Source organism: Hibiscus syriacus, unplaced genomic scaffold (assembly GCF_006381635.1).
Source record: "Hibiscus syriacus cultivar Baekdansim isolate YM2019G1 unplaced genomic scaffold, ASM638163v2 tig00112699_pilon, whole genome shotgun sequence".
Lineage (NCBI taxonomy): Eukaryota > Viridiplantae > Streptophyta > Magnoliopsida > Malvales > Malvaceae > Hibiscus > Hibiscus syriacus.
The window spans coordinates 184,278-202,005 of NW_024063387.1; the positions used below are offsets into that span (position 1 = coordinate 184,278).

The 17,728-nt window shown below is 38.4% G+C and overlaps 2 protein-coding genes and 1 pseudogene across 2 annotated transcripts; 1 reads left to right on the forward strand and 2 right to left on the reverse strand.

Annotated features, from left to right (window-relative positions):
- Window positions 1-4,963: 4,963 nt before the first annotated feature.
- LOC120182651 (eukaryotic translation initiation factor 4B2-like) lies at window positions 4,964-8,116 on the reverse strand. Its single transcript, XM_039187565.1, is given in 4 exon segments — window positions 4,964-5,085; window positions 6,958-7,777; window positions 7,780-7,879; window positions 7,882-8,116. Coding segments are annotated over 4 exon segments (1,170 nt in total). The 5' UTR covers window positions 8,092-8,116; the 3' UTR covers window positions 4,964-5,045.
- Window positions 8,108-13,741, reverse strand: LOC120182650 (annotated as a pseudogene).
- An 817-nt stretch (window positions 13,742-14,558) lies between these two features.
- On the forward strand, window positions 14,559-15,423 carry LOC120182638. The gene is made up of 3 exons (XM_039187558.1): window positions 14,559-14,882; window positions 14,966-15,136; window positions 15,256-15,423. Exons 1-3 carry the CDS (start codon window positions 14,559-14,561, stop codon window positions 15,421-15,423), a joined length of 663 nt encoding a protein of 220 aa, XP_039043489.1.
- Window positions 15,424-17,728: the final 2,305 nt, after the last annotated feature.

Here is a 17,728-nt window from a genome sequence, read left to right on the forward strand (position 1 = left end):
CCCTCCCTAGTCCCTCTTGACAACCATAATTTGTGTTCCAAACTGAGTAATGACAAGCTGCGGAAGAGATGAAAGATATAGATTGCTTATGACTTATCCTTTAGCAAATGTAGCCATGAGTGGTCTGTGCATGCATCTACAAACTCGCATAATAACGAAATCTGTTAGAACATGAGAGGGACTTCATAAATCAATGATCACCAATTGAAAAGGCAATTTATGGCTTTATGTAGCAAGCAACACAAAGTTTATTCATATTTTTTTAACATTTACATTGATTATTTTCACACTTGCTCTAGGGTTCCGTGGTATGATGTCCTATGCGTCTATGACAAAGTTCATACATGTATTTGAAGCAAACATATTGTTTTCATCTTGATCACATATCTGTTGTTGCATTCAAGCTAAGGAGTAGAGGCCATCCCTTTCTTTTTCTCATAGCAGAGCTGCACCACAGTCTTATCTCGAACACAACAGTGAGAAGCATGAAACTCAAAAAACATATTGTCTCTAACAAGCTTTGAGACCGAAAGAAGGTTTTTTGTTATCTTGGGAACATGCAGTAAATAATTCACATCAAGACTTGATAAGATGAGCATAGCACAGAACTACCAGTAACATTAACAGTTAGAGAAACAATATTACCCAACAAGTTACTTGGGCCTGAGAACTCATTACATCAGGAGTCACAAGATGAGCAGCTGTAGTAACATGAGCTTGAGGCTGCAACTGATACCACACCTGAACTTCGGCTCGACCTTTAGCGCAACATGAGCAACTTTCACTATTAACAGAGCCTGCCTCAAGACTGGAATAGCTAGAACTACCTGAGCCATCCTTGGAATTACTATGATGAAAAGGATTCCCAAAGAAGGTCTGATCGAAACGATACCAACAATACAACAACCAAATAGCCATTTTTACCACAGAGTTGGCATAGAAACCGAGGATGACCACGCTCTTTCCCACCAGTTCGACCACCGGAGCTAGACTCGTGTTGAGTGTTTTGACAATCATGGTAACCATGACTGGTTGACTTTGTTCCAGGATTCGCATGAGCCAGGTCGGCACTCATTGGCAAGGATTCTTCTAGAACATTGAACCCAACTAGCTGGGTTTTTGAATCAATCAACCTGGAATAGATTCTGTCAAGGGACAAAGACTCTTTAATGGTGGTTATAATTGCCACAAACGACTGATACTCCTTGGGGAGACCTTTCAAAATGCTTAAAAAATTATTTGTGGGAACTTTGTCCTATCGCACTATCACACGAAACCAACACATCACACACCTCCTCTACACGAGTGAGATAGGTCCTCGTACTATCACTCTATTTCTTGATTGATTGAAGCTAGTGGTGTATGCTAATTACTGCGGCGGTGGATCGATTTGCACAAAATTGAAGGGTCGTGCTCTAAACGGCCGTCGTTGTTTCTGTTCTGACGAACTAAGAGAGCAAATGAGGGCTGATCGTTGATAGTAGCCAAGAGGCAAGGGCATTGTCTTGGGCAACAAAGTCTTCATACAAGTCATTAGGAACCGTGTCACCATTTGCATCGACGACGGTTTCAGGCAGAGGTTGCAACTTGCAACGAACCAGTCAACATACGCTCAAGCCGATGACTGTCAATTGTAAGTAAAACTTGCTGCTTCCACAACTAGAAGTTCATCTCATCAAGAATCATATCCACCTTCTTGTTTGTAAAAGATTTTTCAGTAGTCGCAGAGAACTCCATTGAAGCAAGAAGAATAAGCAGCACAAGCGAGAAAAGAAAAACAAAACAGCTCAGGAACGTTTAGTGAGAGATACTATATTGAAATTACTGAACAACCATAGTGAGAGTAAGGAGTTCATGTATTATTCGCGTGAATTGAATACAAAGGTAAACATTTTTTATAATTCATATTTTCACAAAGTGAGGCGTAACAGATTACCTAACCACTTTTCAACAACTTCATCTAACTACTTAACAATAGCCATCAAGGCCACGGTCATATCCTAAAGGATTGATACTTTTAGCATTACCGTCCCTACAACCTCAGCTAAAACATCATATCGAGAGGATTTGAGTGTTTTCTCCATGCACGACAACATTTGCATACTGAGTTTTCCGAGGGCCTCCTGCGACTAGGTGCTACCATCATGGCCATAGTTCATTTGCCCCAGTTAGGTTCATTATTGATTCTTCGCGGGGGGATTTATCCTCCGGGTTATCAAGGACGTCTGCTTTAACACCACACAAATCCTGGAATACCCATATACCCGACATTCATAACAATATGTTTAGTCCTTCATATTCCAATTGTTGTACAAAACGTCGATGGCAGTGCATGGGAGCAGTGGTTGTTCAGGTCCACAACCACCGCAAAACCTGGCAAACTTTCTTTGTTCTCCAACATTAGTATTGTAATCAACCTTGATGACTTTTTCAAATTCAGATGCAAGCAATTGGAAAAGAAACTTCGTATAATACCTGTAAGGAAGACCCGGTAGTCGAATCCATACAATCATCTGAAAGGGATGTCATCTCAGCCTCAGGTATTGAAATTCCTACTCCATGGGTTGGACTGTCAAGTAACTACCAAACCACCCATGGGCCTCTGTAAGTGGGTAACTGGTAGCTCCATTAAGCTTAGGAGTTAGGATGAGACTACGGATGGGCATGGACCCGAACTCGACGGGTTCCGACTCGATCCGATCGGATTGAATTTTTTAATTTAGGGTTAGAGTCTGGTTGGGTTTGTTAAATGTGATGTTCGGGTCGGTCAGGTCGAATTCGAGTTTTTGGTGAAAAATACCCGACCCGACCCTACCCGGAAAAAAATAATTTTACTTTATATATTTAAGAATAATTAAAATAACATATCTATATATTTTCAATTAAATCATATTTTTTATTATTTCGGCTCTGGGTCAAGTCGGGTCAGATTTGGGTTGAGTGCAGACGGGAGAGTATATATTTTTGGATCGGTCGGGTCGGATCGGGTGAAGTATGTAAAATTTTGGATTATGTCAGGTTGACCGAAACCGACCCATTCTCATCCCTAACTGAGACTGCAGTAGTGAGTTTAGGCCTGAGACTTCAGTAATTGTTGTATTCTATAAGGTAATATAACGTATGGGAAAGCATAATATAACGTCATGAAAATCAAGTTAGTAGAATTGGATGGTTCGGATAATAATTGCATCAAGTTCTGAAAAAATTGATTTTTCAAAATTTATATTTTATAAGGTAAAGTGTAAAATTAAAAATATTCTCAATCATTTGAAAAGATGATCAATTTTTTTCATTAAACAAGGTGATTACAAAGTAATTTGTTCTAAACATTCTCAATTATTTGACAATGAACGCTCAATCATCCTGTTGCAGTTGTTGTTCTCAAACCCATGACCCTTAGGAACAATAATGATTCCTTTAACCACTAAATAAGGTTGGTTCATGCAAGATTGAATATCAAATTTATAAACTCAAATTTACCATTTAAATAAATTAATTACTCTATTTTTAATATTAATATTATATATTTTACTCTCCGTATCATAAAAAATGTCTCTTATTATATTTTTAAAGGTCACATTTTAAACTTTGACCATAATTATTTTAAATAATTAAACTTTATAATATATCTGAAAACTACTTGATTGAATTTTTTTAAAATATATTTTACATATTTTTATCCATAGTATACGAGATAAATGGAATATTCCTCTAAATAACTTTTACGTACTCTTTATTAAAACAAATCATAACCACCTTGTTTTCGCATTTTCTAAGAGTTCTCAAATGCTCTCAACTTTTCTGTCACTATCACCCAAATACTCCTCTATTGTCATCTAAATAATTTATTTTCTTTCATCCTTTAAGATCAAGGTAGATCTCGTTTTGTAGCATCTTAGAGTTGTTTACGGCTTTTAGATGAAGATTATAGTTTAAAACTAATTCGTTTTGCCTTCAAAAAGAAACAGATAGTTCCATCTACCCTAGACCTCAACAACAATATCCGTAAAATTTCAAAAGGAAACTTAACAATGAACTGAATCCCACGTTGCTTGTTTAATAAAAACTGGAGTCAAAATAAGTGTTAACAAAAAAAAAAAGTAGTGGGGAGGCCATTTTACATAGTTTCAAAGATGTAACACTAGATATCCCAGACTTCAGTGTTCCTGAAGAATCATTGCTCCACTTGCCAGAGACAAAAAGAAGCCGACGACTAAAACAGACGCCGTTCGACAAAATATATTGGTTCGGGTTGTCAAAAGTTGAGGACATAATTTAACAAAACAACGCCAATTCCAGGGCTCACCATCTCTCCTTGACCTTGGCCTGCCATATACAAAACAGTAACATTTCCATTAGCCATATCAATCTAAAATTACAATATCAATCTTTAGCCAAATATTGGATATGGAGAGCACATAAGCCAATATAAGATGATGTGGGATAACAGAAAGCAACAGTAAATATTCAATTCATCAGAATGTATCAGTTTACACAGGGATAAGAAATTATAGCCTAAGACCCTTATGAATTTGCTCAGTTGTAAGTCTCAGTAAAGAAGGTTTCAGGTCTGCATGAAAGAAGACTTAGATGCCAATCATTCTCCAAAAACTTGTAAATTATTCTATATTTATCATAAAGTGGAAAGAGATTAACCGGTAACATTTTAATCCTTACCATCCAAATCTCTGTTTCCCAGAAATCCTCTATCCCTGCCACCTTTATATCCTCCCTGAAATCCTCTTCGGTCATCAGCAGGTCTTGACCATGCCTCTACTACAGAACCACGAGAACTAGCCTATTCAGAACTCTGTATTTCTAAAGCCATCACCAGACCCAGACTGAGAGGGTGGTCACAGAGAAGCTGCCACTTTACCAGATCCAGAACCAGGCCTTTCGCTAGCTTTTCTGCCCAAACTAACTTTGTTCCATATCTCGGATAAGTTTCTCTAGTTCTCTTTCTTGATGTAGTGCTTCATGTAAAGTGGGCAGGTCCCAGAGATCCTGAATCTGGAGTTGAATCTTTCTGGAGCTCCTTCTTTAGATTATCTATTTCTCAATATCTTTTCCTCCTCTGTTTCGAGCCTGAAACAGTTTTCATTAGAAATGAACATGATGGTATGGGCAATATATTCGAGGGTTGATTGTGAGCAAGAAAGGATCAAAATGGAATTGAGACACAATTAAGTGCAAGCAAAAAGAACAGTCGGGGTATCTGAAACAATCTAGATGCCAACCTTGCACAGGAAATCACAATGAATCACATAAATACAACAAAGCATTTTATTACAAGGAAAAATGGAAAATCGGAAAGGAAGTTGAAAGAGCAGTAACAATTATTTTCCTTAATAATCTGGAAATGGAGAAAAAGGATGATGGAACAAAGTAACCCAAAGAGAAACAAGACTAAACAGAAGAACATAAATCCAAATATCACCAAAGGTTTAAGATGCACAAAGGAACAAGGTCGAAATTAGAGGAATGATGGTAAAAAAGACTCGAGCTAAAATAAATGAGAACTTCAAGAACCTTAAATAAACATAGAAGCCTGCCAGAGTGCTCGAATAAAATCCCAGGATGGGAGGATAGTGTAGCAAGATAATCATGTATATTTTGACTGAAGAGAAAATTAGTTAGCTGGGTTAGTAGGATGTGGTCTCTTGTCCTGTTGTTTATGTTCAAATAGTTAAAGACATTATTCAAAAGCTTAGTGTTTTTGAAGGTTTTATTAGTTGGGTTAGTAGGACAGCCAATATAGAGGCGGATGTCCTAGCTAAGGCGGGTATTGGTTGAATTATGCTGTTAAGGGCTGTTTCTTTTGGTTTATATCTCTTGAGGGAGATGGTTTGTATTACTTTGTTATATTTGAGTTTATTGAATCCTAGGCATCCTTCCTCCTTGTGTGGATTAAGGAACTGTTTTTAAGTTCCGTTAACCACCAAGGGGGTTTATTGAGGCCTTTTATTCCTATCAAAAAAAAAAAAAGTTAGCTGGAAACTGTTTCCTATATGACTACTGGTGCATATGCTACCTACACAAACTACTTATGAACAATGTTAAGGATAGTGTATTTTTGCTAATCTCCTGCACTGGAAAGTAATCAAGTGACAGAGATAACAAACTAAAAACTACATTGAATTACATTTTCTATATGATAATCGTAAGCAAATTTGGGAACATAGATAGAGCTAACTAAGCTTTGCTGTCAAGAAAAAGAAAAAAAAGAGGCATCCCCAGATTCAACAAGCCCCTAGACTTATGGTAACGGAGATTATTTCATTCATGCTGGAGCAAGCAACATTTTCATAAATGAAACAATTTTAAGGAGACAAGTTTACATGTAAATTTAATGCATGAAAAAGCTGCTCAAACTTTGAGAAGGGCACATCTTTTGGGAACTCATATATAATCCAAAACTAGTTCTAACGTGGAGCCCTATGCTCCAATATCAAAGACTTTAGCCACTTAATCTGGTAGGGGATATTCAAACCCTTCAGAGAATAGACACGGAATGTTAGGGCACCAGAGATATCACATGCCAGATTGAATTCATGACAATAAGCTGATCCTGAACTATGATTTTATGGGTTCAAAGAAATAATTGTGCAACATCATTCAATAAACCTAAGGTCTACTCAAACTTATCATATGAGATTTGAACTGTCCTACATCAATTCCAAAGTCCTAGTAACAAATGTCTTTCTCATCTAATAGACAACATAGTAATAGTATACCCACTAATTAGAGAGTAATAAACAATCGGAAATGGAAGCAAGTGGTAACAGCCAAGGCAATTTAACCAATCAAATATGCTAAAAGCTTAAGTAAATCCGAACCTCATTACCAAGTACCAACAGCATTAAAGGAAACTGATCAAAATCAATTCAACCAAAACCACATAAAAACTATTTCGAAATTAAATTATGAGTAAAATGATTAGAGAAACGACATGGAAACCTGTCCAGCCAACGACGCTCTAACTCGAGATCAATCTTCCGCCAATCCTTTCCACGCTCTTCCAGCAAAACTTCTCTAGGCTTAGCATCTCCAAAAGGATTGACCTTCGGCCTTGGCTTAACTACATTTTCAATTCCTTGCAGCTGGGGACCTTCAGACCTGCTGGATTGTGCACTTGATGGCCTGCTCGAGTGAGAGCTGGTAGGCCTGCTAGTTACCTTCTTTGATTCAATATCAGAATCTAGTTTCTTCCAATCCAATCCTTTCTCCATTAACACCTCTTCCCTAGGCCTCGCTGCCCCAAAAGGATTAGGCTTAATCGTCTTAACGGATGGCTCATTCACTTCCCCTCTTGGAGGATTCAAAACTAATCTAGGTCTTTCCTCTCTGAATCCACCACCACTTCGGGTCCATCTATCAGGCTCAGGCCCAGTGTCGCGAAAACCTGAACCAAATGTTGAAGCTCGAGCCGGAATTGACTGTTTTCCAGCCGTCCAATTATCAACCTCGTCAGCCTTAGAGTTTCCACCACCTCCCCCAGTTCCAAGTCCACCATATCGGTTTTGCCGGCTCGAATCAAAGGAAGGAGCTGTTTTCTTAGCCATTGCCCAATTATCCACCTCATCAGCACGCGATGGCTGATCGTAATCAGATACCCTAGAAGGCGGACCACGTCGTTCTTCATCAAAACCTCCGTACGGCCTTCTTCCGGATCCCCATGACCCGTCGCTGCCGTCACGTTCACGCATACCCCGACCCGCAGATGGACCGGACCTACCATAAGACGAAAATCCTCCTCCCAGACGGCCGTACTGCATTCCTCAGCGGTACGCTCTTTGGGTCGGGTCGGAAGGAGCATCATCTCGTCAGGTGTCAGCTTGTTGTAATCCGACCCTAGCACCCACACCGACTCGCCGCCGCCTCCGGATGATGAATAAATCCCGTGTTGAACTCCGAGAGAGTAAATTTCTTCTTCCTCGGCTTCGTGCTAACAGCTTCTTTTAGGCTAGGAAAACTCTGCGATTCAGCCGTGGGCTCAGCAGCGGCCGCGGCTTCCATAGCTTTACGCTCCTCCGCCTCTTCTTGCTCGGCCTCGGCGGCCCACGAGCCTCTGCCACCCCAGGGTTTCGACATTTTCGAAGAACTATAAATAATTTCCTCGTATTTTTCTTGGTTTTATTTATTTTGTTCGGTTGAGATCTGATTAAAAAAAAAGTAGGACAGTGATCTAAAAGGGAGTTAAAATTTGGATAACTGAGCAGGGCTCCGTTAAGGGAGCCGGAGCTCCGACTGCATGCGAAGAAGTTAAAGCGGGTTACAGTTTTCTCCTTTTCTTTCTTTTGGAGTGGGTGCGAGGAAATTCTAGTAAGTAAATCAAGCATTTCAAGCCAAATGTGTTTTATGCGAACGAAGGGGGTGGAGTTATAGTATGTTAAACGCGCAATAAGGGAAGTTATATTCACGGACCAATAAGAGCGAAGGATATTATTCGAATATGTGATTATGTTAGGTGGAAGTCCCGACTATTGCCCATCCCTAGGAGGAACCATATATTGTTTGACTTCTACGTTTTGGACGGTAGGGATGGATGTGTTCAGAATCTTGTCTTTTTCGGTATTCCAAAATTCACCACTTTCTTATCCATATTTTTCGCTTATCATTATTATTTTAAACAATCATTTTCATTCTGTTTTTGTCACCCAAACTATTATTTTCAAAGCACAAGTCCACTTTCTACTTGCTACACAAGAAAACAGCTATGGCGACTGAGTTAATCGGTTGCTCTTCCTCACCTGTTCAAGTGGTTTGAATGAACAGTAACAATTTATCTTTCAACAATGATCAAAGCCTTGAAATGAAGAAAGGATAAAAGAGGGGGAAAGAAAAGAAAATGGGTATCCAACAATGATATCAAGGAGAAAACATATTTTAAAAGGAAACCAAGACAGTGACATGTAGATGAGTTTGATTAGAAAGATTAGTTGCCATAGAAGTATGAGCAAGAAAGATTCAACTCTAGCATGCCATTGCCATGTCAGAATTATAAAGCTGACAAAATCATTAAAAACGAAGGGGCTTAGAAGAATGAAGTTACTATGAATTGATTGACACAAAACCAGAGTAGAAGTATAATCTGACTATCAGAGGAGTGGCTCAGAAAGCGGTTTTGAAAGCGGTTCAGAAAGCTTAATTTGAACTCTGTTGTAGTGTTTCTGGATTACGAAACCCTAAAAAATCCTGCCCAAGCACTGCCATGGCCAACAAACAATCTCGGTCGATTTCGACCCCTCGAGTCTTCTCTCAAACTCTAGCTGACGGCTAAGCTCCTCTACTCTTTCCTCAGCCTGGTTGCCCTCATATCTACCAGCCTCAATGATTTCTCAGCTGTATCTCTTGCTTCCATGGCGGCGGCAGCAGTTTCTTCTTTGAATTTTAGCTTCTTCTCTGATTCCAACATAGCTTGCTTTGCCTCTTCAAGCTCCAGTTTAACTGCTGATAACTGCGGATATTTATTAAACCATGATGTTTAGGAGTAAGTTCAGGATATTCAGTAATTAGAAAAATAATAAGATAAAAATTAACTGACCCTATTCCATATGCAATGGGATAATATATAATGGGATAAGGAGGAGGTAGGATAATAGGCTACCCCTAACACCAAGTTGAGAGCAGCTTCCGTGAGAGACCTCCGGCAGTTAGAATTATGAATTACCCACCGTGAGACTCGATCCCACGACCACAAGGTTAAAAGCCTTACAAACATCAAAGCATCATGAAATCAAATAACTAGCACAACCAGGGTTTTAAATAACGTTCTCGATCGCGTCGTTTTTATCACGGTTGCGGACATAACGGATGCCATTGCGGATATCGCGGTCTTGAATTTTTTAAATATTACACAACTTACCCTAAATGACTAAATTAAATATAATTAAAATAAAATTAAAATTTAAATTGTAGAAATATATTACAGAAATTAAGACTAAATTAAATAAAAATTAAAGTTTACATTTTAAATTTGAGATTAAATTATAAATTCTAAAAGTAAGAGGGATGTCAAATTAATATATCATTTAAAATTATATTTTAAAAATTATATTTAAAAAAATAAATAAAAAACCCCTCCCCTTCCCAGACCTTTCTGCCTCCCCTCTCCTCCCCCGATTTCATTATCTGAAAAAAAAAATTGCTTCACTCTCAACTCTCCTCCCCCTTCCTCCTCCGTCGACCTTTCATTTTTGTAAACAAAAAAATAATTGCGGTTAGAAATTGAAATCACGATTGGAATAACGCTTATAGCGTCCCGTGATCGGCGCAATCCACCGTTATCCGTTAAATTACGGACGCGACATACCGCTATTGTGTGAATCTGTTACCCATCGCAAAAATCATGAAAACCGGTTCGGACGACAGCGCTACGCAATATCACGCCGCTATCGCATTTTTGGTATGCAATTTGAAACCCTGAGCTCAACTACATGCTGTGCATGATATATTGAACAGCCGAACATGGTACACTAAAAAAGTACCAGCATTTAAACCATTCCCAAAACTTTGGTCAAATTTTAAATGAATAAAAGAAGAAATAAGTTAATTTATATAACTACTTCTCACATACTCACAATATATATACTAAAACCTAGATCTGTTCACCAATTCTAATCCTATATTTCAATGGACATGCTTGACATCCATGTTTTCATAATACCATCTTTGTTCAAAGGATTAGAAAATATATATATAAGCTATTTCCTGAAGTGCAATAAGTCATCAGGTAGTTTGATTTAATAATTATTAAGAAAAAACATCCTCGAAAGAAACAGAAAAAAATCTCATTTTGAGGTTTATTTTTTGTGGGGTAGGGGGTGGGGTTGATGGGGGTTTAGTTTCTCCAGCTTATGCCCTACGGAAATGTTATACAACTTTATCCAAATGTATTGTCACCGACTCTATATCCAGCAAACAAGTGTCTCCCTCCCAAATATGGAAACGGGAAATTCTGTTTTAATCTCATTTTACAATCCAAACATGCTTGGTGTTACTATATTAGACTATATAGTTCTATTATAGCGGCATATTATTCTTTTAACATTATTTGCTTTTGTTCTTGTCTATCTGTTATGTATTAAGATTCAAACAACTGCAGATTCTAGGCTAAATTGTAAATACCAATCTGGCAGAGCAAGATGATAATTACACAAAACTGCCACTACAAAGACCTTTAATAGTTTCACAAAACCAGATATATACTATCTATCAAAAGACCTGGATCATCTTTAATAACTGTTCACAAAACCATATACATAGTATCTATTAAAAGACCTGGAGCTTCTTAGCGAACATACCTGAGCTAAGAACTCTTGTTCTACAGCTCTTCCCGCAACAGCTTCCTGCTCAGCTGCTGACTTCCATCTTGCAATTTCTTGCTCTGCAGCAGCAATGTCCATCATAAGTACTTCAACCTTCACATGAATCAGTTAAGTCAGTATTATATGTACAAAAAGAAGCATGAATGCAACTTACTCGCTTCTAAGCCTTAAAATCAACCTAAGAATCTGAAAAGTGTACTCTGAGAAAATGGGAACCGACATTAAGCCAGTTGATTGTCAGAAAAACCAATGTTAACATACACTTTCATTTGCTAATCTCTCCTTCTCATCAAGCTCCTCTATACAATGCATTCTGTGGTTGAGCTCCTTGGCTTGAGCCTCCACATGTTCTTTAAGTACACTCGACTCTGCCCTTAATAAATTAAAACAGTATGCAGGTCAGTTCATGCAGAAAAAATGTATGTTAAACTAACTTTTTCCACTCCAAATGTTCCTTCAATCATTCCATACAAAAGCAGGATTTACAGATCACTATATGTAATTTCATGAGTCCAAAATAACAGGTACCTTAATTCCTCCACATAATGCTGTAGTTCAATGATATCAAGCTGAGATGTTTTGACAATATTCTCCAAAGCACCAGCCTGACACTATATAGATTTTCAACAGGAAAGACAAGGCCTTGAAACACTACGCAAACTTAAAGAGCACATGTAACAAATCAATGGCAACAGATAAAAATCTCACCAGTGTGTATATTTCATCCCGGTTTGAGTCCAGATCTTCAGCTTTATTTCCATCATCGATAATTTTACCAAATTTGTAGTCGATTCCAGCCTCTCTCAAACCATTTTCAGCGGTTTGAAATAATTCATTGGTTTCGGACTTATTTTCAGATACCATCCTCCTGGACAACGCACTCCTAACTCCTAAGTAAAGAGCCAATATGTTCTTTCTCCTTAATCAAACGAGCTACTGTTTCATTCAAACTCTTTACATCACAATTCTTTTCCTCAACTAAGTCCTTTGTTTTCCCAGCAAGTATTCCTGTTAATTCGTAGATAGACTCCATCCCTGCCAAACAAGCGATTTATTTTCCTCTGAACCCGTCTCTTGTGGAAGAAAAAAAGACTGATACATCTGATTGATCCATTAATAACAACATAATCATTCGTGAATACTAGAAACAAATTCAACTGATCTACCAGTAACGGCCTCTGTAACTCCATCTTCGTTTGCAAAACTTTCAATTTATCATCATATTCAATGGTCAAGTTCCTCAACTCCATTAATTCATCCTCTGCAAAATTAATCTTGTCCAACATCTCTTTTTCAATCTCCCCAATCTTCACATCCTTTTCAGCTATACTCTTCTCTAAATTTTCAATTATATTAGTTTTCTTTGCCACTTCTTCACGTAATCCACTTATTGTAGCTTCAAGTTGTGAAACTTTAATGGCAATTTCGTAATTTCGTTGCTCTATCTGTTCTCTCGCTTCATTTCTAGATTTGGTTGTGGTTTCGATCTGTTTAACAGCTCTTCAACCATCTCATTTGTTCTTTTTGATTACTACGTAAGCAACAGAGGGGAAACCAGTGTACTTTGCGATCGTCGCAATCCTCCGGCGGAGAAGTTTCTGAAATTATTAACTTTTCCAGATATTTTTTCGATACCTGAGACAAGCATATGTGCAGAGGTCTCGATCTCCGATCGCAATCCATCTTTTCCCTTGGACGCTTCCTCCAATTGCTTCGCTAAATCTTCTCTCTGTTTTGTAACATCATCTTTAATCTTATTAGCTTCGGCTAATTGCGCCGTTAAGCTCTCGTTCGATTTCAAAGCTTCTTCTTTCTCGAGGAGAGCTTCATCTCGTTGTCTCCCACACTCATCTCGCTTCTTAATCCCCTCGTGAGACAAAGCTTATAACCGATTAAATGAAACTTGAAGTTCTGATTTCGAATTCTCCACCGCTTGCCGTGCTTGTTTCTCGCGGTCAAGCTCCGCGAGAATTTCGAGGAATTTCTCCGCCGATACATCCCCTTGAGATGGATCTTTTATAACGATCGTACCGGCTCATCGGACTCCACATCGCTGAGCACCGCATCGGCTTCCTCGTCGGCCTCACTAGCCATTTAGAACAACACTAAATGTTTCTATGATCGATCGGTAAAGAAAATATATCGTATTTTGTAGAGATCTGAACCCTAGAATTCTAAACAGAGGAGGAAAATAATGGAACTTACCGATTGAAGTAGGAAAGAAAGGAAATCAATCAATTGGAAAAAAAAGTGAAGATGAATCACGATTAGGTTATAATCAGAACAATCTGAAATTGCATGAAACAAGAGATATAGGGAAACAAAGGGGCGGAAAAAATGGTGCTGTCTTTACCAAAAGGAGACGGTGTCGCTGAATAACGAAGAACACGATTACCTACCAACCGGTCTCTCTTTGGTCTCTCCTATTTTATTTTTAATTTTGTAAAGCTAACACGAAGAAAACAATTCAAAATGAATAAATTACACAAATAGTCACTAAATTATGTGTACGTTTTACTTTTTTCAATTAAAAATGATTTTTCACATTAAAATTTTATTTTATTTCCCTCCAAAGTTAATTGTCCTTAATTGAAAATTACATGATTAGGGATGAAAATATATATTCGATGAGTTCTAACTGGATATGATCTGATTTGATAATATTTTTTTATAAAATTCATATGTTTTAAATTTAATTAATTAAAATTTAAATTTTTCTGTAGGGTTCAAGTTTAGAGATAATTTGTCCAACCTAAGAATGACAATTGGTCGGAATGAGATTTTAGCCTACTCAAATCCAATCGAAAATTAGACCCCTTTTGTCGCACCCAACCCCACTTGATTGTTTATGTCAAAACCATCGCCTATCCCAACCTAATCCAACCTATATATATATATATATATATTCATTTTTATTAGGAAAAATAAGGGATAATTGAAAAGATAATAAAAAAAACATTATTGTAATTATATTTAAATATATAAAGAATAATTATAATATTATATTATGTCACATCAAATCAAAATTTTCACCCTAAAATTGATATGACCTAACACAAACCTGAATTATCAAGATTTATACTATCTTCTGAAAACCCTAGCATGATCACTGAAACCCCTTCTTTCGCGAGCCCCTTCCCATCGTCGACAAGCAAAACCCAAACCCCATCCTGGCTGATTCTGATGATAATGCCAACAAAAAGTCGCTTCATCACTATGATAAGTCACCTGATGCCCCCTGTTGGATCAGATCCTGATATTACTCTGCTTGGATTGCATTCGATACCTGCCTCATATCGTGATAGGCTAATGGCTGATACAACCCTCCCTGCTTTTACTGATGATGAAGACATAGGCGAAGACGATATCGAAATATTTGAAAGTGACGTCAAACGTGGTATGATTGACGAACTCCTATTGATTGACTTCTCTGATAGGGTTTATAATCTAGCTGTCAAAAGCCTTAGTCAAACGATTGTCGTCAAGCTTCTAGGGCAGCGCATTGGCTATAACGTTTTGCGAAATCGCATCTATGATCTGTGGAAGCCTACGCAGGTATCGTGTATCATGGACATTGAGATTGATTAGTTTCTTGTTACTTTCTGTTGCCATAATGCTACCTAAAAGTCCTATATGAGGGACCTTGGCTCGTTTACGGACACTATTTGAAAGTTGAACCCTGGACTAAAGATTTCTCGACCACGCAAAGGCATCCGAGCAAGGTTATAACATGGATCCGCCTACCTGGTTTGTCAGGCACTCTCTATAAGCGCAATATCATCACTGAGATTGGTGAATGCATTGGTCCGGTAATCAAGATTGACTACTAAACAAATTCTGGTCGAAGGGCCAATTTGCTCAGATGGTCATCCGTGTTGATCTTAATAAACAATTGATTTCTAAACTAGTTATAAACGACCAAATTCAGCTGGTTGAATACGAATCTCTGTCTGCCGTCTATTTCAAATGCGACATCTATGGTCATGCTTCGAATTCTTTCACAAAGGTCTCAGTTTCTACACCCCAAGATACCACCATGGACACCATCGAATCTCATACTCCCGCTGCTGAAATGGAGCCTTCATACGGCTCCTAGATGCTTATTGAAAGAAAACAGCGTAAACCTCCCAATAAGGTGTCTGATCAGGCGGGTTAAAACAAAAATGTGACTGTTTTGGGCTCTCATTTATTCCTATTGCCTCACACGATGATGGTTCTCTTGGAAAAAATGATGTGGATCGAAATACTCATTTGGTTGTCACTACCTCCCACGCGACTGATCCTATTCTATTGCGCCCCAAGACAAGAGAAAAAGACAAGGTTTCCAAGCCAAACAAAATAAGTAAACCCACAGGTATTTTTTCTGTAAACAAATCGGTTACAATTGCTCCCGTAAATCCCACCACCCACCTTACATCTGTATCCTCCATCTGAGCCTATCCTCTTAAAAAACATGGCATCATCTCTGATCCCACCCGGAAGTCGGTCACCCTTGATCTTATGAAACACACTTCGATCACAATTTTAGAAAATTCCAATCCTAATATCCCCATGCCTGCATCCAATTTCACTACTTATGATGCCCCAATGGAGGAAGCAGCTTCGAATGATCCACCAGACCCGAGTCAACCCTCTCGGTCTCTCCCCATTTCTGTCAATCAACAGTCGAGTCCCCATGTTAACTCAATGGAAATCGTTGATGCTGACACGTCTGTGAGTGGGAATAACCACACGACGGTTGTTTGAGTTTATTCCTACTCTCTCCATACTTATTAATTATGAATTTTAAAATTTTTTGTTGGAATGTTCAAGGATGTGGCCACCTCCGTTTTCTGATAGTTGTCAAGCAGTTTCTTAGAGATCACAAGCATGATATTATTGGTTTTGTTGAACCCTATATCAGTGGCTCTAAAGTAGACTATGTTATTGTAACCCTGGGGTTTCCCAATTCCTACCATGTTGAAGCAGTTGGATTCTCGAGAGGTATTTGGTTGTGTTGTATGACACAATCTCTGTTGACATTCTCAATAATTATTTCCAACCTATTCACTGCCGCATCACACTGAAAAGAGACAACAAAGTTTTCCTCACAACAATTGTATACATTAGTCGGAATAGTTCTAAAAGAAAGACATTATGGGCTCATCTTCACAACATATCTTGCTCTATTATAGAGCCATGTATTCTTTCAGGTAATTTCAATGCCACATTTTCTTCATCCAAGTATATGGGAAGAGGTGCTTCCACACCCCTTGCAGAGATTTTCAGAACCTTCTCATTAATCTTGATCTTCGTGATATGGGGTTTTAGGGTACTGCCTTCACCTGGACTAGAGGTTTCACCCATTCACGTCTAGACCGTGTCTTGTATAACAGCTATTAGGATGAGTTTTGTCTTGAATCCGTAGTGTACCACCTCATCTGAATTCGTTCTGATCATAAGCCTATCTTGCTCCAAGTGGGGAGGGGGGATTTCTGAAGCACAATAGTTCTAAATAATTTCAGTATTTCATAAGGTGGCAGCTTCACGACGACTCCAGTCGTATGGTGAGCGATAATTGAGTGGACACTGGGTGTCTATCTAACTATATTGCTCAATTCTCAAAAGCAGCCGATGTATGGAATAAATTTGGTTTTAGATATATTAGGTCCAAAAAAAGAATAATGATGGCCAGGCTACAGGGAACACAACAAGCCCTCCATGCTCGCCCCTCTGTCTCCCTTAGAAAATTGGAAACATCCATTCTCAGTGAGTTTGAATCTTTACTTGATCAGGAGGAAATTCTCTGGAAGCAGTGATATCGGTTTGATTGGATTTTCTTTGGACATTGGAACACTTCTTATTTTCATCGTAAGCCAAAAGCTCGCAAGCAGCAAAATCGTATCTTAGCTCTGAAAGTGGACAATAACTGGTCTGATGATCAATAAACCCTTCATACTGCTGCGGTCAAGCATTTTAAATCCTTGTTCTCAATTAATGGTCTATAGCGCGATACATTTCCCATTTCAGGTTGTTTTTCTAACCTGTTGTCTGATCAATAGTTTGGCCTCGACGCAGTTCCTTCTTCCGAGGAAAATTCATAAGGCTCTTAAAGATATGACCCACTCAAAGCTCCGAGACACGATGGTTTGCAATTGTATAAAGTCTATCTTCCAAGGAGGTGATTTAGAAGCTAATCTCAATAAGACTACCATTGTCCTCATCCCGAAGGTTGAGAACTCGAAAACCTTTACGGATTTTAGACCAATCAGTCTCTTACGGTAGTTTACAAACTCCTGACTAAGGTTATTGTTCGACGCTTGAAGCCTATCATGCCCCAACTTGTTCGTTCGAACCAAATAAGTTTCATATATGGCCGTTCTATAACTGAGAACATCATCTTGAACCAAGAGGTTATCCAC